Here is a 21,360-nt window from a genome sequence, read left to right as displayed (position 1 = left end):
AGAAGAGTAGAGGGGTTGAGGAGGGCGAAGAGGAGTGAGGCTGATGGGAACGGGTGCTCGATCTTTCACCAGGTGTAGATAATGAATTCTCAATTTGGTGAAGATTGACACTCAAGATCTAATTTTTGATCAACAAGATCCAAATCTTGCAATCACAACACCACATCTCATCTAATTATGCCCAATTGGCCTCGCCGTGAAGAATCGAAGGACAGAAGCAAGAATAAGGAATAACACAACTTAATTTTTTAAAAATGATTATGTACTTGAAGTTGAGTCTCAAAATGAACGGTGACTGTTCAAAAACATATTAGCAAAACCCAAACCCTAATTTGGGCTACGACTAATGTCTACAAAGGTCTAGAGCTGGCCAGTACCCCTAAACGCATTCCTAATGCACTTCAACACGATACAAGGCCCGATGACCCAAAAGATGGTGACACAACACCCTGACATGTCCTTTTATTTCAACAATCATGTTGACTTAGAAAATATTTTACTCGATACCAGTGCCATTATATTTAAAATTTATCTTCTCAGCTTTCCATGCATACATATTAGAACGTCAAAAATGGAGTCTGTATACGATCTATGCGATAACTTTAGTGCTGCCGATGGGAACTCGATTGGGCCTCCAACTTAGTTCTCCATCTCTATGTTTTTCTTCAAATATTTCCTGTTCCTCTCCATAATTTCTAATTATAATAATATCATTAGGTAGCAATATATTTTTAAAATCCCTCATTGTGTTTTTACAGCACCTAGAAGACAAGCTATTGAGAGGATCACACATCCTTAACATGTTAGGACAAGGAAATCAGTTGAGTGATGCAGCCCGAAAAATTAAGGCAGCGAAGCAAGTTTACCATGTCAAGGACAAAACTAATGGTGTTGAAATTTCAAATCCTAGCTAAGGATAGAAAAGAGCAACCACTGCTGTGGTGTTCAAAATTGGCACCGATAATGTTGTGGTTAAGGAGCTTTGTAAAGGATCAATTATTATTGATAATTTTGTCAATCTTAGCACAAGTGCTACTGTGCAGTAGGGTCATGTGCCTAATGATCACGAAGCTAGCAGTAGTAAGCTAGTGGTGCGCTCTTCGCCTCTTCCACAACAAGTGAAGGTTGTAGCAACAAATGAACTATGAAAAGGCAACAATCTAACAAAGTGTCAACTTATGGTAAAATTCTTTTGATTTATAACCCTTCTCATATATTGGCCATCTACATTTTATCTAACAGCTACAAGGCATCATAGATTCCTTTTCTTTCATATATTCCCCGTTCAGCTAAATTGTCATATTTCATCTGAATAGGCAAACATAGTCAGAAGCAGTGAAGAGACTTTAAAGAAAATTCAGGCGTCACCGCATCCTTCAAAAGCTTTATCAGATTATGGATCAGTACATGGCAATGATTCATAAAACATAGATCCAGTGTTGGCTCTGAATTCTTATAAGGATGACATGGTAATGCCTATGCCACCTCCATGGCTGGCACCTCTTTAACACTAAGATGCTAGGTAATACTTTTCTTTGTTGTATACTGCCAACAGCTCCCCCTATATCTCCTTGGGTGATCCCACCCTCACCTATATCTAAGAATGAAGAATTGGACTTTGGTCCACTCCATGAACATACATTACAAAACAGAGTAGCAAATAAGAAACCACAATCATGATTGGTGCCACTCATCTGTCAACTGGCCACAAGTTACTGTTCATCCACTGAAAACGATATCCACACAAAAAAAAGACAGCAGCTTCGGCAATCTTCTAGCCCCCAGTTTACTTCTAAAACTTAAATTTCCAGAACATTGATGAGTGAAGGTCGTCCACAGCATAGCGCAAACCATCACTGTCATGGTCTAGATGGCCATATGTACCAATTTCTTCTCTCAGCAATGCCAACAAATCCTTGTAACGCGATTGCTTTTTCTGAAGCACTCGAAGGTATGCTGATAGGCCAAGCCACATGGTTTCTTTTCGCCTAAGCTTCAGAACCGGATGCACATTGTATTGCAGCTCCACGTCTTGGATCCGCCTGATGATGAGACTGTGCATGTATCTGCTTAACCAAACAATTGGAAGTCACTAGGAAAGACACTAACAATTTACACATTGGATACTGAAACTTATTTAATAAATACAGTCAATAAATGATAAAAGCAATGAGACCAGTGCCATTACTATAGAAACTGTCAAGATTATTTTGTACCTGAAAGTTCTCTTAATTATATAGAGTAGCTCCAGTTTGCTCATGTTGGCATCAGCCATGCTCCGAACATAACAATGAAACTTCATTGCACATAACAGGAAAGCTTGATATATATTCAGTCTTACTGTGCCCGGTGAGTTGATCATGGAGTCATAGAAAATGGGATGACACTTTGGACGCATGTAGTGACATAGCTTGCTCTGAAGGTACTTCGTTGAAGAATGCATCTTAACAGTGATGGTGGAGGAAATAAGGATGTCCAAATACCTGTTTTAAAATGCATACTCCAGTACTTCAACACAACTTGGTTGATAAAAATTAGGTTCTGATGCTTTGCCAAACAGAATAAAATGCCTGACAAGAAAGAAAAATAAATATGCTCTAATGGAAAGAAACAATTATTTCGTTTCAAAGGCAAGGTTAAGAGAAATGACCAGCAACCTGTTGACATTGGTTGGACTGCACACTGTTCGGTTTCCAAAATACTTTGGAAAAACACCATCCCAATTTAGATATATATGTGATTTTTTATGATTTGAGCAGCCAAACTTACTGAACATCGACTGCTAATACTTGCAAAATATTATGACTGATTTTTTCTTGACTTCTTTGCAATGATACACAGCTATCCTGTGTGTTCAAGAAGAAAAAGAACCTTTTTTCTTGAACACAAGTTTCAAAATATACTCAGCAATAAAAGGTATTTGTAGGATGCTGTCCTGTCCAAAGATATGAAAACCATACTAGAATTTTATGTTCACAAACTGAACAAAAATCACAAATAGAGGAATGCCAAGATTTCAGCAGAAATATCGTAAAACTAGCCTAAGCTGAGATTAAATTAGAAAATATAGCTAGTAGTCTGTAGTCCTACTCAATTCATGATGTATCTTGATACAAAAATGGAAGGACTAGTGATATCATATTATTAATGAATTGAATTCACCAACTAAAATCAGATACCAATAGGCGTACCTTGTATAATCAGCTTGAATTTCCAGAGTTTCACAATTTATAAGCAAACCACTCCATGGTATGAAAGAGAATCCGTCATCACCCCTGTAGATCCTATTACAGCAATGCTCACTATTTGCAACCTCAAAGTTGAAACCATATTTGCTGTCGTTCATGTAGCAATTGTAGTAGACAAAGCCTCTTCTCACCCTATTGAAAAAATTTAGAGCATGCTCCTTGGAGAAAGATATGAATATAAAATCATCAATGAACCTCATCAATAAACTTTTAGGTGCTGAAACATCCTCATCTGAATTAATCTTGCCATCATAAAGAAATTTCGAGAGCACAGAATTTTCAAGGTGGCCATAGTACAGGGAACAAAGATTGGGAGATAATTTGCTTCCTTGTGCAATGCCTACTTGCTGTGAGTAGAAGTTTTGCCCAATCTTAAAAATATTGCACTTCACTTGCTCAGAAATAAGACGCTGAATCGCTTTCTTCTGTATGCTGCTAATTTTTCCCTGATTTTCAGAGGAAAAGATTGACATAATGCTAATTGATAGTTGATCATAGGACATGAACAATAGATAGTGAACAAATTGCCAAGATACAGCTATAGCATGAAAGGTTAGGCTTGTTATGTGGTCAACTTGCAGGTAGAGTCATCCTAGTATCTTTTTACTAAGAAACATAGGAAAAGTTTTCTAAGCACTTCCTACATCAGGAGGTTTTGGCCAATGTTTTTTAGGATTGTTGGAGGCTAGCCAAAAATGAAGTAAAGCGGTAAAATCCTTTTCTCATTCTTTTTGCATAGCTGGGTGCAAACCATTAGAATCCTGATTGGCCCAATGGTTCTGGAGTTGTTTCCCAAGCCTAGCAATGTGAAACCCATTTTAGCAACCAGAAAGTTGTATGGTAACAACTTTACTAGCCAGATGCTTACATGGCATGACTATCCCAAGTTAAGAATCTATATTGGTTTGCAAACGGTGCGATCTGAGGCTGGTTCTTAACTTACTGAACCTTATATATTATGATTGTCAGAATCTAACAGGAAGATGCTATGAATATGCCAACAGCCTCAGATCGCCAGTCATGCTTACATGATGAAATTTAATTAATGCAAGCAAACATGTTTTACATGAAGGCCTTCTGTAATTTGTAGGAAATTGTTCACTTATCTACCTCAGAGTGATTCAAACCTAGAAAACACAACAAAATCAATAGTAAAATTAAAAAAAAATGCTTGAAACAATCAATGAGACACTATGTTGCAATTAGCCACTCACTAAGCTATGCTAGGGCCCAAGAATCATCATGTTCTCCCCCTCACTTTTAACACTTTTGTGCTTCTTTGGTGATGATAACCTCCATTATTTCTGAAATTCTTCTCGGATAAGACTAAACAGCAAGGACATGGATATTATAATTTAATTTCGGTAGTTTCCAATGACAAACATTTGAATAAAACTTTACTAATAGCTATATGTAGCCAATAACAATCATGCTCCCTAGTTAGCCAACCCCTACAGAAATTGGAAATGAGTTATAATACATTACCTGGTCAACTAAAATACCACTGGTTGATGATAACTGAATCGAGAAATCACAGATATCATTACCATTGCTGATAGAGACATTTGAACCAAAACGGTAGATGGCATTCTTAGACCTGTTGCAAACTACTTTTGTACATTTTCTCAGAACATAGTTATCATATTTCAGTACATCATCCACCACTTTCAGTACCATATCATGACTAATACAATCGAATGCCTTCGATACGTCAGCAACAACAACATATATCTTGAGTTTTTCCTTCAAGTGGCTTCTGACTGAAGAAAGGAAATCGCAGAGATTTTGATGTACATTATTGTAGTCAAAAACAGAAGAACCAAACATCTCAGGATTCTCATCCCTCACTTTTTTAAGTATCAGGTGACACTTATTGAGGAGTCCATCCTTTGATTGAGCTTTGAGATTTACTAATGGTCTCATATCTTTTGCTTTTGGTACAAACCTAACTCTTGAAGAAAAGCATGACCGCCTTATTGCTTTCCTGGAAGTACCACGCAAAATCTTGAAGTTTTGTCTGTTTAGGGAAGAAAGAGCACTGCTAGTTAAGTCTCTCCAAACTGTATTTAAATAATAAAAAGCTTCATATCGCCTTGATTCCCTTTCTGTAACATAAAAGTATGCCTGGACTAATGGTATCACAATATCAGAAAACATCCAACCAATCCAACAATGCAGAAGATTCTGACGTTTCTGCTCCTCTGATCCATTTGATAACCCAATTTCTTTCTCCATTAGGGCAGAACAAAAGCAATCAGATAATCCAATATTTGATATCCAAGAATAATGTGATACTTTCAGCTCCCCAATACAATCACTCAAGTGAAATGTTTCAAACCTACGTAACTTTATAAACTTCCAGATGTTTATCCTTAACGCTCTCTTGCTGTAAGAGTTTCCAAGCAGCAGCTCTGGTATAATTCGTGTCAACACTGCCCAGACAAAGGAAACTACTTGCTGATGTGTGCTATAAGCCTCCAATTGAACATAAGTTTGATCATTACATGCTGATTTTCCACCAAATGAATATTGTGCCTTGCTATGATTCTTGGCCACCTTAGCTCCGACCTGTTAAGAATAACAACTTCAATTATTTAGTTTGCCATTATACATGTCTATCATTTTGAACAACCTATATTCGTATGTCAAATGATATAGCCACTCAAGGCATAACACTGCACGCACTAGGTTCAACAATTAACTATGGTTTGTTAAGCAAACATAACAGTAGAACTAATATCTGATGCTACAACAACCAAGGCATTCTTTCTTATTTGCACTCGATAGCCTTGATTTTCTATGGGGAGAGGGGACGACCAGATGGCCGCCCCAGCCCGGGCGGATCACCAACTAGAGGGGACAAGGGTGCATGCATCAGAAGGACGAGGGAGAAATGTAGAGGTCATTAGCAGCAAGTATATCCTCATTAAATTTTAGTGAAATATAGCTAGACTTAAATTATCATGGTGCAACTGAATTTAGGGAGAAAATAAACCTGTTCTAGCCTTCTAGGCTTATATCACAAGAGGATGCACTAGAAATGACAAATGCTAATGCAAAAGAAATTAATCCCTCCCAAAAATAAATAAGGTCATATTTTTTATAGTTGAACTTCCATTGCATGAAACTTCATCATGAAAGATCATAAACAAATGAATTCCTAACATAGATAAACGAAAGATTCTGCTCCCTCGGTAGGAAGCTATTTACCAATGTAAGGACATGGTAATGCGGTTTTTTTGGGTACAAACATGATTTTATTTAATTATAGAGTCCTGTCAAAAGCTTTTTTTTCTCGAACGACGCAGGAGAGCTGCGTGTCATTTCATTAAGAGAGAAAAGAGCGTACAACGAGTCCGGTTAAAGACCAAAACCCAAGCACAGGAACCCACAGCTACACACCTTCACAGAGAAACTTACAGACGTGCCACAACAAACTACAGGACCGCGACCAAAAGAACCCTGACCTAGACAGGTGGGGCCAGCAACCTCACTAGGAATTCCTGAAGTTTGGTTGCCCCAGCCATGCCCCAAACGCTACACTCATCTGTCACTGTCTGGAGCAGAACAGAGGTGCTTGGTCTAGCATTCTCGAATACACAGGAATTCCTGTGTTTCCAAACCTCCCAGGCTTCATATTTTATGAAGTTCAATGAAATTAGTCGTATTCACCAAAATGTAAGAAAATCTACAGTCATCTGATACATCTATCAGGCTTCATTCTGTAAGACTATACAAAAAGTTCAGATGACAGAACAAATTTTCCACCAAAAACAAAGTATAAAGACAAAATAACAATAAACCGCTCCACTGGGTGCTTCTTACATTATTGAAAGGAAAAAAGTCTAATTTACTACTTTGAAGTATAGACTAAGTCCAAATAACCCCCTAAAGAAATAAAAAGATTATTTAACCCCCTGGTTTTGCTAAAGCGGATCAAATTGCACCTTAATGCATACTGGAAATCAGATTTGCTGACATGGCACGTTTGCAAATCGGTTTTGCCTACCAGAATTGACACATCAGCTGTCCGATGTGACAAGTATATTTTAAGTCCAGGGAACCCCCGACCCTCTCCTACGTTGTCATCTTCATTGGCCCCTCGTTAGGCTTGGCTCTTTTGGTTGGCCGTCGTTAGGTTCCGCCGGCGGCGGCTTGATTAGGTTCCGGCCATCATTCGGATGATCAAGGAGCAGACAAGTTAATTGGCGGCAAGACCTGTTTTCCTAGCCATTGTGTGGTGCCAATTTGTTGTTCGGTTTGGATCCATGTAGGGCTAGGTGCTGCGCGGAGGCGCATGAGCCCGTGCACAACGCAGTAGGCGACAGCAGTGCAGGGTCTAGTGCCGCGCTGGGGCACGAACTGCCGGGAGTACAGGCGCTGCACGTCAGGCAGCGGCAGGACCAGGTGCTGAGGTGGTGGAGGGCTGCTTGGATCATGGGCGACGCGCAGCAGGTAGTGTCGGAGTTGGGCGCGGGCAAAACAAAAGAAATACGGGCGGTCACTGACGAGAAGTTGGATTATCAAGGGAGGGGGTGCTCTGGACATAACATTCCTCGTGCCACCTTGGCCGCTGATATGTCATTCCTAGTCAGCAAAAACTGAACAATCAACTTTCCACGTCAGCAAATTCGGTTTCTAATATGTGTTAAAAGGTGCATTTTGACCTGGTGTAGCAAAATCAGGGGGTTAAATGAACCTTTTGTTCTTTAAGGGGTTATTTGGACTTGAGCCATACTTGGAGGTAGTAAATTAGACTTATTGAAAACAGTTGGATAGGTCCATCTGTTCATACGTACCTTAGAATTGACAGAACAATGCTTCAGAAGTAGTTTCTTATACTGGCAGCGCTTAGAATTGCTGATGAGCTTATTCATTAGTTTAGGTAGCCAAAGATGACTGACAACAAAAACCATTAGCAATGGATGAGCTTATTCATTACAGTAACAAAGTAAATAAGCAAAAATACTAGACTCAAGGAACCATTAAGAGAGAAAGAGAGAGATAAGCAAACATGGATGTGTAGCATGTAAACGTGAATAGCTTCTATTAATCATATAAACATGTGTAAGCCGAACAAATTTGAAGCTGAAAAATATAAATGGAAAAAACTATTGAATAATGCACCTTTGCAACCAATGGCTGTAATCAACATCTAGAATGTGATACTTCAATCACCTGGCAGTATGCCAGACAAATGCCGCTATATTTGGATCTGTATGTTCAACAAAACATGTATTGCCTTGAATGGATATTTTAAGTAATACAGAAAGGGGCTATATCAAACAAAATGATGAAACATGCATCAGCTTGCAGCAACCATCTGTTTTCAACTTTTCATGATGCAGATCAGTACCCAACCTACATTATATGTCCATAGAGCCGCATATGGTGACAAGTTAATCCACTATGAACCTATGTACTTTTCTGCACCTTTGCCAATAACATGGAATGGACCTGTTCTGATGAATGGATTTTTTGCTTAATGAAGAAATCAAGCTCTTCGCATTCAGTCTAAAGCTTGTCAACCAAGTTATGTGAAATTTTAAGAAGCTTCTTCACTTAGTAAACCTTACTAGCAATACAATTTTAGTTAAATAATTGACTCACGAGCAATTAGAATTTGTTGTAGTAGACCCATTGCAGTCATATCTCATGAACTTTGCACAGCATCCCTTGATTCCATATATATGTCTTATAAGAGATAACGCATCTGGTCTTTTCCTTTTATTTAATATGTCTGACAGCATTAAGAAAAATTCAGATACCACATTGTATTGAAAATCATAAACGTGACTGTTAGACTATATTTTGTAGTATAGGAAATATATTCGCCCTCGAGACTAAATGCAATACACCCCACGCATTATACACAATCTTACATGGTATCACGAGTCTAGGTTCTAACCCTAGGCCTCCGGCTTCCGCTGCCCTCGCGCCACCCCCGGGGAGATCGATCTCCATCGGGGGCAGCACCCTCGTAGGATGCATGGCTGATCCCTCAAATCCGCCGCGGCCGTCGTGGTCAAGCAGCAGCAGAGGGGCCTGCCTCTCCCATGGTCGATTCGATCTCGTCGGGCTGCCCCCGCCGCATCCTCATTGCCTCCTCCCGCACATCTGACCCAGCGCTGCCCCTCCTTCTGCGTCGCCGCCACCACTGCCTTGGGCACGAGCGTGCGGCTGCGGAGGACACCCGTGGGGGCGCGCAGGGCTGCCACGCCACTGGAGACGTCGGGATTAGGCGGGGTCGTCGCGCCGCCTGCACGTCATCATCGCCGGTGCCTTCGTCGAGATCCATCGCCAGACGGGTCTCATCGGGGCCTCATTGCCACACCCCGTCCACAGCGCCCTCTACCACGCCGCTCCACCGCCATCGCTGGTGGGCTGCAGTGCCGTGGGGGCTCCTCCCCTCACCGCTAGCCCTCTCCTCCGCGCTCGTCGGGCCTGCTCCTCCCCTTCATCAGCGCGGCATCTACCACTGCTAATGAGCGCGAGGACGCGGCTGCGGGGGAGGCTCATGGGGCTGCCGAGCTGACCCGCCGCGTAGCAGGAGCGGAGGCACCGCTTCAGCTGCACCCCGCCCCGATCGAATTCGCTCGCGGGCGGGCCTCATCCCTCCGCTCTGCCTCTCTATTTCTCCCCGTCCTTTGCTGATGGGAAGAGATAAGGATATGAGTGGGGGCAAAGCTAGGTGCACCCGAGATTGTACCGGCAGTTCCTCTTGCTGCTGATTTTTTTTCTCCCGGTCAGAGATCGGGTTTGCGTCGCCCTACCGTTCGTCGTCGCTCTTGACACTCCCGAGAACGTGGTTGTCGCGCCCTCACAAGCTACAGCGGCAACGCTCGTGGTCAAGCCATCATCGCCGGTGTTGTCGCCTTTTCAGGTGGTGACGCCACCCATGCTGCTAGTCCTCGTCACGCAGGATCTCGGTCCGAGCCCGCGCCTATTGCCGCACGCTCACGGACACCGCCGCCGATGTTGCTGAAGGAAGATGCATTTGTGCTCTTTAGCTGCACCATCTACCATCGCAGTCGGCTCATCGTCCTGCTGAACCTGTCGGTAAGAAGCTGCTGATTTTGTGTATTTGTGCACCTTCGTTGACGCTTCGGACCCGCGCCCTCCTCCACAGCTTCAACCACGTCCACCTCGACCTCGGCTACTTTGGCACTAAGGGGCTATCATCCGCATGAGCTACTCGTCGGTTTTCACTCCAGTTGTAGCATTCGCACCAAGGTTCCGACTGTGGGAGGTTGTCTCCATTGTTCTCCATTCTGTCCTTTGCGTTGCTACCGCTATGACTGTGGGGGATGTTAGACTATATTTGGTAGTATAGGAAATATCTCGGAGAGACTTCTTGCCCCCCAAGTCTTGTACCCCTATATATTCGCCCTTGAGGTTCAATGCAATACACCCCACGCATTATACACAATCTTACAGCGACGATTGCCGAACAAAGTTAATGGATGGATGCAGGAAAAAATTATTCTGGTAACATGATTAGTGCTTATATGCTCCTAAAGCTATTGCACAAATCCTAAATTGTGTTGCTAGCATCAGTACATTGGGTGGACCCAAATCACACCCTTTATTTGCTTTAAGATTGAGTAAATTTCTGGAAATTATACTTATGTGATCAAAATTATCACAAGACTATACTTTTTCAGACTGATATCACAAGACTAACAGTGATAATTAAAAGTGTAGACTTGTGATAGTATGCTTGGAGTGTGTATTTCTGTGACACAGGTTCCAAGAGGTATAGTTATGTGATGACTTTAACCATATTAGTGTAGTTACATAAAACTTACTCTTTCGATCCATTAGCTGGATGAACTTTTTTTTAGGTGGGAAAGCCATTCTAGATATTAAAGGGAAAAGAAATTCAAGTTATCTTTCACTCCGAATGTCCACAAACTATGTGTAGTCAAACTTAGTGTTATGTGCTCACAAAAATCTAGTTTGGCAATAGCTCTAACGAATGTGTAACACCCTAGCATCCAAAATCTGCTTACAGCCCTACCCATATTTGGGGCGAACCCGCATATGCATAGCAGCTTGCATAAACTTTCATCCTTATATCATGTAAGGTTAACCCAGAGGTACTATGTTCGGTGCGAAAAGGATCATAAGCCAAACCTCACCTACCTAAACTTCCAAGCTGGTATTAAACCACCACACACCAATACAAGCTGGGCCAACACCCAACAATACAACTACTAATGAGCTGCTAACAGGCTAGGTGTTACAGAATGTTACCCAGTGAAACCATATCACAATTCTCCTTCCCTCATACTCCAACATCACAGCCATTTTGTAGAAGTAACTTGGCTTTATGCATTTAAAGTTATTCATATGATTGCCGGCAAAGTGACACTAACACAACATACACTAGAAGTGTAAGCCAGTACAAAAGGCAGCAAAAGGATACGGTTGCCATGGAAGATGTTATAGGAAGTCCTTCTGTTGTAGAAGACAGCATGTCTTGATATCAGAGAATCTACTGATACACTTTTGGAAGAATTCAACAATAAGCAATCGAAGCAGATGGGACCACTCTGCAAGTCAAAAATATAACACAAACATTATTCATGATATTATGAATGAGATATTCAATTGCTCGCTGCTCTCAATTACTCCCTCCATTTTTATTTATAAGGCGCACACGCATATCAAGATTCAAACTTTGCAATCTTTGACCAATAATTTGACTATTTATTTTTTATTTTTATAATGTAAACTTTATATGGTTGAATTTGTAATCAAATATACTCTACAATGATTATAAGTTTATAACCATAAACAATATAATATGAGGTAAATGAATAGTCAAAGTGTTATTTGGAAGATCGTGCCAAGTCATACTATGCCTTATAAACATAGATGGAGGGAGTATCAACAATACTCAAAGTCAAGACTATACATTGAAAAAATTGATATGGAACCACAATAGATATGTGAAAAGAATTATTTACAGAAGTACAGTGCGCATTCATTAAAAGATTGAATGGTGACTTGCACCCTGCAGGCCAGGGCCCACTGAAGAAGTAAAGCTATATGAGTTTTATCAATTATCAATTTGTGGATTCTAAGAAAGATAGCCACCGACTTGTGCTGGCGAAAGTTTCTATACAGAAGAACAGGAAACAAATATGTAGTGATTCCTAAAATATGTTACCATATCCTCATGTAAAAGTTAGGAGTACACTGATCCAACAAGGAAAAAATAACATAAGTAATTCCCAATTTGTGGATGACTAATAGTGAAAAATATTCAAGCAAGACATGTTTTTGGGAACCATTTTAGATGGGCTAGTCACAAGACATAGGCCTGTTTCTTGCATACCCTTGTTTTCTCCCAGATGATGGTTAAATGTTCATCAAATTATTACTCCTAATTAAAAACATAGGCATTATTCATTTGTCTAAACATAAACAAGAAAGTTATACAAATAATACTCAAAGATAAAATTATTGGATGAAATAATAATTTCTAACAAGATTGAGAATTTACTGACATTCAGATGCACGAAATTGGGAAGTTCAACCTGATAGCATGTAGATTGTATTCTTGATGTAATGTTACCCTGGGAAGGTCTAATATCAAACACAGAACTTGGTGGCTTTTCATAGCACAATACACCATATGGCTCTTTAGTAAGTGAATTATTTACATCACTGATCATTGCTACAGAATTTTTAACTACTGTCAGTTCCAAAGGGTGCAATTCATCATTCACCATAGCACCCAAGTCCTTCAATAAAACATCTTGGACGATGGTATCACTGTTGTTTCTTTTACTCTGCTGTGACGACAACCTGTCTTCAGAACAAATCTCCTTCTGTTTGTTGCGGCGTTGCCAACTGTACAGCCTTTTCCTTTTCCTAGGATTCTGATTATCTAAACCAGAACACTTTATTGATCCATTAGTCAAAGGACATTCAAAAAGATTGCATCCTTCACTAACACAGTTTAGCTCTGTACATTTTGCAGTACCAAAACTTCCAGAGCTTTGTAGAGTATCAAATTTCCATGTACTGGTATCTGAAGAAGCGTATGCAACATTTGAATTGTTGACACAGCCTACAGGTATGTTTTGCGGTATGTCTGGGTTACGGCACAGAGAGAACTGAGGCCACAAAGACAAGGAATCAGCAAAAAGTTACAATAACATTCCAAGGAATGAACAAGAAAAACATAGAATACACTAGAATCCTACAACGAAGTGCTAGAACATTGTTAAGATGTAGAATTGTAGATTGCTGATCAGCAGCAGTTTGCACCTTGTGGACAAGGTAATTTTGTTCCAAAGCCCTAGCTAAAAAATGCACATTATAGAGCATGTGAAAAGGTTCTGTTCACCAATAATAGTTAAGTTAGGAGCTCTTATAAGTTATAAATCCTTTAACTCATGGCAGAAGCTCTATTCCATGAAAGCAAATCAAATTAATACAAAGGCCTCATATATTTCTAGGACGAGATATCCAAATGATTCCACTATCAATCAATGCTATAAATCTTCATTCCAGTTACGATGCCAACTTACAGGGTACCCTGCCAAATATTCCCAGATGCAGAAGTGAAGGACATTAAGAAAAGCCCGGATTTTATCATGGACCTTCTTCAAAATCAACCAATATACATCAAGGCTCAGACTATTTTGTGAAGTCAAATTTTATACAGGTCCGCTTTTGTGTGAATAATTCAGGGGCACTGTTAACTCGTGAATTAGATCAACTACACCAATAAATGGCCGAAATGTTCACACTGGATTCTAATCAGCTAAAAATTAAATCAATTTTGCAATACTTGGAGACAGAATAGCTGAAAGGGAATGAGGCATTAATTCATGTCATAAAGACTCTATCTTTTAACTTTCTCTAGCTTATCAACTTTAACTTTTGCAAACTTGCAAAGTCAATAACAAACTTGGCTCATCTTTGCTAATTCCCTTCCTAACTGGAATCATCCTGAAATTTTTTTGCCACGAGCTGCTGATCAAATGCAGCAGGTTGCTGTCATTTTCCAATACATCTGCCCTGGTTGTATGCTAGTATGTATGATCTATTGCTGTCACTGAGATGCTTTTGCTGCCTAACACTTTGTCCAAAACATTGTACATGCCTACACGGTGGATAGGGCAAACAATTTGCATGGGAAGGGTCAAAATTCAAAAATAATTACATCCTAATAAGTGTAGTCTGCTGTAGGAAATGGCCATGAAGCTAATACCACACAAAACAGTGTCTTGTGGTCAAATTTGTCTTCTATTAAACTTAATTTGTTTTCTATTAGACTTAATTTGTTTTCTATTAAACTTAATCCCGCCAATGTGTAATATAGTGTGTCAAGCCAAATACTGTTGATCCAACTAGGTGCATTTTGTTTCAATAAAAAAACGAGGTACATTTTCCATTCCAGCTATTGCAGAACAATTAAATATATGCGTGTAGCTGAGTAATGGGGATGGTTAAGCAGATAAATGGAGATCAGTTACTTCTTACAAGCTTTAACTGAGTTGTTAAGAAACTATAAAAATTTAAACTAAGTATCCACCAATTACTTTTTTATTGATAAGTTAACCTTTTTACATAAGTATACACAATTAGCAAATTATGGTTTCTTATAATTTTCTAGTATATATGCATGAAAAATGATTTTTACTACTATACAGATGTATACATCTTGTTCAAATTTCAATTGGTATAAAATTGTACACAGAATTACAGACCTACATAGAAGGCATACTTCCATAGACATCCTGGTTGAGGGGAACAGAAGCTGGATATCAAGCTAATCGTCACTATAAACAGTTAGCTTTTGTTTTTGGCATTCTTTTCAGCTGTGTACGTGTTAAACTAAAATCCAGAATGGCAAGATTTGCATGCTTGATAGCCAACTGAAATTAATTGCCACCTTAAGAGCCTTGTGTTTTGGAAAGAGAGATTTAAATGGTTTGTTTAGGGCATAGCATTGAATTGAACAATCATAGAGCCTGTTTGGCACAGCTCCAGCTACATGAATTTCTTGGAGCTAGAGCTGTGACCATATTGAGGGTACATGGTTGAAGATATGTTGTTTTTTGTATTAAACACATGTTTAAATCACTTTATTTCATACTACAAACTCCTAACCCATGCATGGGTCTCAAAGCTAAAGCTGTGCCAAACAAACCAATAATTTCTTACCATGGGACATCTTTGTTTCGTGGATTGGGGTTGTTGGTGTTTTCCCATGGTACTCGTGAATATTGGCTTTTGCAGAAGAACATTGAGTGGGAGGCCAGTGACTTGAAAAAAAACATTCTTCTTAACAGGTAAAAATATGGACGAATGCCTGAGAATATAGCACATGAGTAGATCCCCAATCTGAAAAAAGCAATAAATGTCAATAAAATACATTAAAAACTTTATTCATCATTGAGAACTTCCTTTATACTAAGTTACTGACCCTATGCAAGAGAATATCCCAAGACGAAGAAGAAACAAGCTCACTGACACATCCAGTCTGGCCACCCTGATACGAATAAGGATTTTGATTGTAAATAAAAGGAATAAAGGATAAAGAAAAATTAGCAAAAGAGGCATGTCAAAGAATCATGTCATTCGACCAATCAGAGAATAGGTTAAGAGATAAGTAGTAACAGTTAACTGAAGAAAAAACCGATTTAAATTTATCTAAAGCATTACCATGTGCACATAAACAACCTGACAAAGCATTCTTTTTAGATAATGAAAGAATGTCTGCTGACATTTGCATCATGGGATGAACAAAGAAAAACCTACTGAAACATAAATTATGGCCTTCTCCACATATTGACAACCCACTCGGACAAGCTTAATTGAAGAGTCCTGGTTTGGAACTTTTTTTTTATCTGTCAATACGGAGCTCTACGTCAACTTTCAACCTACAAGCAGTAAGTTACCAATGGCATTTAGTGGTTTATCAGGCTTTATGGGTTGTCTTTAGTGCACCCTTTTATGAATTGGTAGTGGCTCCTAGGATGCTTAATGTTTTTGGCAAAAGCCCTAAACTGGATTTCCCAGCGCATCATGGTCAGGCACTGCAAATGACAAACATACACCTGCATGATACTGAAATAAACATGAGGGAACAAGACTTAAGATTGCTCAATGTGACAGGTTTGGTTGTACCACTTGTACTTATTCAAGGGAAATCCTAAAAACAAGGAAGAGCTATGTAATAGTGCGACTCAGATAGAACTGTACTGTATGTGTGTATATGGATAAGGCAATGGCAGTCATAAATATTAATCGAACTGCAAGAATCATTCTGTAGAATTTAAGAGCCATTCATACCCCCCGGCAATCGCTGCAGAGGATGTTCTTCGTTGTGCACGCCCGATCCGCCATGATGGACTTGATCGTCTCCCGAACGAGCTACTCGTCGAGCAACATGCGTGCAGCCAGACAACCGGTGATCTCAGACAGCCAACAAAAGCAAACAAGATAACAAGAAAACCACGCGCTGCAGGCACAAAGCAAGCAATGCAAAGAGAATGACGAGACGACCGAGGAGGGCAAGTCGGACGGAACCTTGGCCTGCGAGTGCCCGGCGTTCCCCGGCGTGTACCGCGGCGGTGGGGGCGCGGCCCCGGCGGGCGCGACGGCGCAGACGGCGCGGGTGACGAGGCCGCAGTACGCTACCGGGTCGCCGTCGCGGAGGAGGTGCGCCCAGCGGCGGCACGCGAGGCACCCCGCACCGCCGCCGCCGCGGCAGGCGGGGCAGGGCGCGCCCTGCGGCGGCGGCGGCGGGAGGAGAGAGAGGACAGCGCGGCCGAGCGTGCGCGCGCGCGCGCCGTAGGCCAGGCGGAGCTCCGGGGGAGCGCTGCCGCGCGAGGCACGGCGGCGCCGCCGCGCCATTCGTGAGAGGGCGGGCGCGAGCCCGTCCGCGGCCGGGAGAGCAAGGAGGGGGCGGGAGGGGAGAGGAAAGAGAAGGGGACAGTGCGGGAATTCGAAGCGGCGCGTGCGCCGGGAGTGAAATTTTCAATTTTTTTTTCTTCTCAGTTTTGCGGTATGGTTTCCGGGATATTTAAGTATTTGTCACCGTTGCAAATGGCACTCCTTCATTTGCCATTTTTACGGGAGCTTCTACTGTTTTGCCATCGCGAACGAAACGAAGCAACTGATTTGCCATTTTTGCTGACGTGGCACGCCACGTCCCCGCGACAGCGTGTGTTAGGGGTGCCAAAAGACCGGGATGCCCTCGTCGTTCTCCTCCGTTACCCCACCGGCTAACAGACCCGACGCCATCCCCTTCCCCGTCTCCCCCCACTTCTCCCCTTCTCCCCCCAGGCCTCCCTCCTCCCTGCCTCCCCGACGAAAAACCTAGGTCTAGAGCGGCGGCGGCGGCGGAGGCGGTGGCGGCCATCCATCTCCCCTTCCCCATCCCCTTCCCCTTCTACCCCATTCCCCATCTCCTGTTGTTCCTCCCTGCGCCAACGGGTCAACAATGGAGCCTCCTCCCTGGTAAGCCGCAAACCATCCCCTCTTCCCCTCTTAAAGTGTTTGCCTCAGAGGAGTTGGATGTCTCTAACTCCGTATTTTGTTATTTTTATTATTATACCAGGATTGATCCTGGAAATGCATTTAGAATAGTGGTTAAGGTTGAAAAGTATAAGGCATGTGCGGAGTCTGGTATTGTAGAAATTGATGAACAAGAACATGTGCTGTGGTTTGATAGATGCAGTGGGTATAATCTGGATAGTTTTGTTGTTGATATGGCTAGCAAAATATATTGGGGATCTAGTCAGTGTGGATGTTGACAGTGAAGATGAGTGGAAGGTTAGAAAAAATGAGCATTTTGAGTCAATGATTAAGCACAGATGGAATGTTGGAGTAGCAAATGTTAGGGTAGAAGTTGTGGACAGATGGAATGAAGGGTACCAGAATGTTAACAGTTGTGCAGGGTCAGTAGGCAATTCTGGAGTAGGGACTTCTGGAGTAACAAATGAAGGTGCAAGTGAATATTGTACATCTCCAGCACAACATGAGCAAGCCCAACCAGACATTGTTGATTGGAGTACACTGACTATACTGCCAGAGACTCAACAAGATGGTGAAGCTTATGTTTTGGCTGATGAGGACAGGGTTTATGAGGCAATGGGCTTCAAAGCAGCAGATGAGGCAGCAGCTCAGGCAGCAGCACAAGCAGCAGCAGAAGATGACCCTGCTATCCCTGACATTCCTCCTGATGTACAAGCAAAGATGCATGAGGCTGGAATTAATGTTGATGACAATGAACCTTCAGAGCCAATACTTGAGTGGGATAGAGACAACCCAGACATGAGGGTGGGCACAATCTACCCTAACATGGTAGATTTCAGATTGGCAGTGAGGCAGCATGCTATAGTCAATGAGTTTGCGCTGGGAACTGAGAAGTCAGACAAAGAAAGATTCAGGGGGCATTGCTTGGCTAAAGGGTGTCCATGGGTTATTAGAGCTAGAACAAAAGCTGATGGTTCTGTCAGGGTACATTTACTAACTTACATGTGTTGTAATGTTTGACTAACTTAGCCTTACTATTTGTTTGATCTTGAGCTAACAAATCTTTATGTCCTGCAGGTCCAAATAAACAATGAGCTTCATAAGTGTGCTTCAAGAAGCAGAGTGCTGGGCAGAATGGCCAATCAAGCATGGGTGGCTGAGAGGGCCATACCTTTGCTCAAGAGGAAGCCTGGAATGGGTGCTGCAGATGTGAAGGAAGCATTGGAGGACAAGTACAAGATTAAGATCAACTACCAGACAGTTTGGTATGGTAGGCAGAGAGCAGCTGACAAATTATTTGGTAAGTGGGATGATTCATTTGATTGGTTGTATAGGTTTAAGGCAGAAGTGGAGTTGAGGCAGCCTGGTAGTGTAGTTGAGATAGATACTGTCAAAGTTGGAGAGAAGCACCATTTCAATAGATTTTTTTGTGCTTTCAGAGGTAGTATAGATGGGTTCTTGTATGGGTGCAGACCTTACATTAGTATAGACTCCACAGCTTTGAATGGGCAGTGGAATGGACATATGCCTGCAGCCTTAGCTTTAGATGGTCATAATTGGATGTTCCCTTTGGCCTTTGGGTTTTTTGATTCAGAGACCAAGGACAATTGGATTTGGTTCATGGAGCAGTTAGGCAAGGCCATTGGGGTACTTCCAAGAATGGCTATTTGTACTGATGCTTGCAAGGGCCTAGAATCTGCTGTCAAGCATGTTTTTCCATGGGCTAAACAGAGGGAATGTTTTAGGCACTTGATGGAAAACATGAAGAAGAAGTTTACAGGAAATGTATATGCTGAAAACATGTGGCCTGCTGCAAGAGCTTACTCAGCTGGAAAGCACAATTATTTTATGAGTAAAGTCTTGGAAGCTAGCCCTGAGGTAGGAAAATGGTTAGAAGAGCACCATAATCTGTTGTGGGCCAGATCCAAGTTCTCTCCAGACATCAAATGTGACTACATCTTGAACAATTTGGCTGAGTCTTGGAATGCATGGATCAAAGAATTCAAGGACCTGCCACTACACTGTCTGGTAGATGCTATCAGAGAGAAAGGTGTGGTCATGTTTGAAAGGAGGAGGAGGATTGGGAGAGCTTTAAATGGAGTTATTCTCCCTGCTGTGATTCATCAACTTAATGCTGCCTCAAAGGGGATAGGACACTTAAAGGTCACCAAAGGACTGCCACATCAAGCTGAGGTGACTGAGATATACAAGGATGAGGAAGTAAGAAGACATGTGGTCTATCTCAATGAACAGAGCTGTACATGTAGAGAATGGCAGGTTACTGGTAAGCCTTGCCCCCATGCATTGGCTGTTATAACCACTGTGAGGCAGCCAGATTATGAAAAGTTTGTGGACATGGCATATTCTGTACAAAGATTTAGACAAGCATATGATGCTGGGTGGCCTAACATCACAGATAGGAGTCAATGGCCTGAAGTTGCAAAGGACTTCAAACTATTGCCACCTATAGGGAAGAAGAGAGGCATTGGTAGGCAGAGGAAGAACAGAATTCCCTCTTGCTTGGAGAGGTCAGGTAAGCCTACTAGGCAATCCATATGTGCAGCCTGTGGTGAAAAGGGTCACAGGAAGGGCAGCAGGCACTGTGGGCTCACTGGGACCAAGAAAAGGTATGTACTAAGCCAATCATTTGTTTGTGCTCTAATATTGCCATGACTAACTACTAATCTTATTTTACAGGAAGAGGACCAAGAAAGCAGCAGTGAAGCCAGGAAGGAAGAAGGCCAACCATGACAACCATGAAGAAGCTGCTGAACCAGACCCAGTTCCACCACAAAGGACACCAAGGACAAGAGCTGCAGCAGCTAGGGAAGAGGCTGAAGCAATTGCAGCAGCATCAGCAAGGAAAGCAGCTAGGAAAGCAGCTAGGGAAGAAGCTGAAGCTGCAGCTCAGGCACAACAACATCTGCAAGCAGCAGCATCCAGGACTAAGAGGTTGGTATTGCATCTACACAACAACATTTTCAATAATATGTGTACTGCAGCAGCTAAGAGCCTCTTACATTACACAGGAGACTTGCTTTGGAGGCACCACCAGACCCACCTGCTGAAGAAGCTGCTGATTTTGAACCTGTACCATTAGAAGTGGTGGCACCAGCAGCACTAAAAGTTGCCAAGAAGATGACCCCAAGGAAGGTGCTGGCGACCAAAGTGAAGAAGACGCCAAAGAAATGAGTCCAACAATGTCTGTGTGTCACTTTTGTTTGTTAGGCCATGAACAATGTCTGTGTCTTTGGCCATGAACAATGTCTGTCATGTTTGGCCATGAATTATGCTTTTCTGTTGGCCATGAACTATGTCTGTGTCTTTGGCCATGAACTATGTCTGTGTCTTTGGCCATGAACAATGTCTGTCATGTTTGGCCATGAATTATGCTTTTCTGACGCCATGAACTATGCTCTTGTGTTGGCCATGAACTATGCTCTTGTGTTTGGCCATGAACTATCTGTAACCCTATCAACAATGTCTATTTGGCTGTCAAGTATATCTGTTTGACATGAACTATATTGCTCGGCCATTGCTCATGGACAAATTCTGTTGGCAATGAAGATGTATCTGTCTGCCATGACCTATTTGGTTGTCAACTGTA

General features: G+C 41.8%; 2 protein-coding genes across 4 annotated transcripts; one reads left to right on the top strand and one right to left on the bottom strand.

Annotated features, from left to right (window-relative positions):
- Positions 1–1,375: 1,375 nt before the first annotated feature.
- Positions 1,376–17,192, bottom strand: LOC117848791 (telomerase reverse transcriptase). 3 transcript variants are annotated; one of them, XM_034730328.2, is made up of 12 exons: positions 16,803–17,192; positions 16,566–16,646; positions 15,697–15,762; positions 15,435–15,614; positions 12,764–13,375; positions 11,677–11,803; positions 8,859–8,988; positions 8,048–8,147; positions 4,734–5,816; positions 3,192–3,694; positions 2,217–2,483; positions 1,376–2,066 (listed from the first exon to the last, which is right to left on the bottom strand). In XM_034730328.2, exons 1-12 carry the CDS (start codon positions 17,127–17,129, stop codon positions 1,793–1,795), a joined length of 3,750 nt encoding a protein of 1,249 aa, XP_034586219.1. In that variant the 5' UTR covers positions 17,130–17,192; the 3' UTR covers positions 1,376–1,792. The 3 variants fall into 3 exon arrangements, with proteins under 3 accessions (XP_034586219.1, XP_034586220.1, XP_034586221.1); XM_034730329.2 differs by having other exon boundaries at positions 12,794–13,375; positions 16,803–17,190; XM_034730330.2 differs by lacking the exon at positions 12,764–13,375 and having other exon boundaries at positions 16,803–17,191.
- A 526-nt stretch (positions 17,193–17,718) lies between these two features.
- LOC140222245 (uncharacterized) lies at positions 17,719–20,429 on the top strand. The gene is made up of 4 exons (XM_072292417.1): positions 17,719–17,735; positions 17,836–17,903; positions 17,995–18,737; positions 18,831–20,429. The coding sequence occupies exons 1-4, from the start codon at positions 17,719–17,721 to the stop codon at positions 20,424–20,426; spliced, it is 2,424 nt and encodes an 807-aa protein (XP_072148518.1). The 3' UTR covers positions 20,427–20,429.
- The last annotated feature ends 931 nt before the right edge of the window (positions 20,430–21,360 follow it).

The sequence above is a fragment of the Setaria viridis genome, chromosome 3 (genome assembly GCF_005286985.2).
Source record: "Setaria viridis chromosome 3, Setaria_viridis_v4.0, whole genome shotgun sequence".
NCBI lineage: Eukaryota > Viridiplantae > Streptophyta > Magnoliopsida > Poales > Poaceae > Setaria > Setaria viridis.
This window is presented reverse-complemented; position numbering and strand designations above follow the sequence as displayed.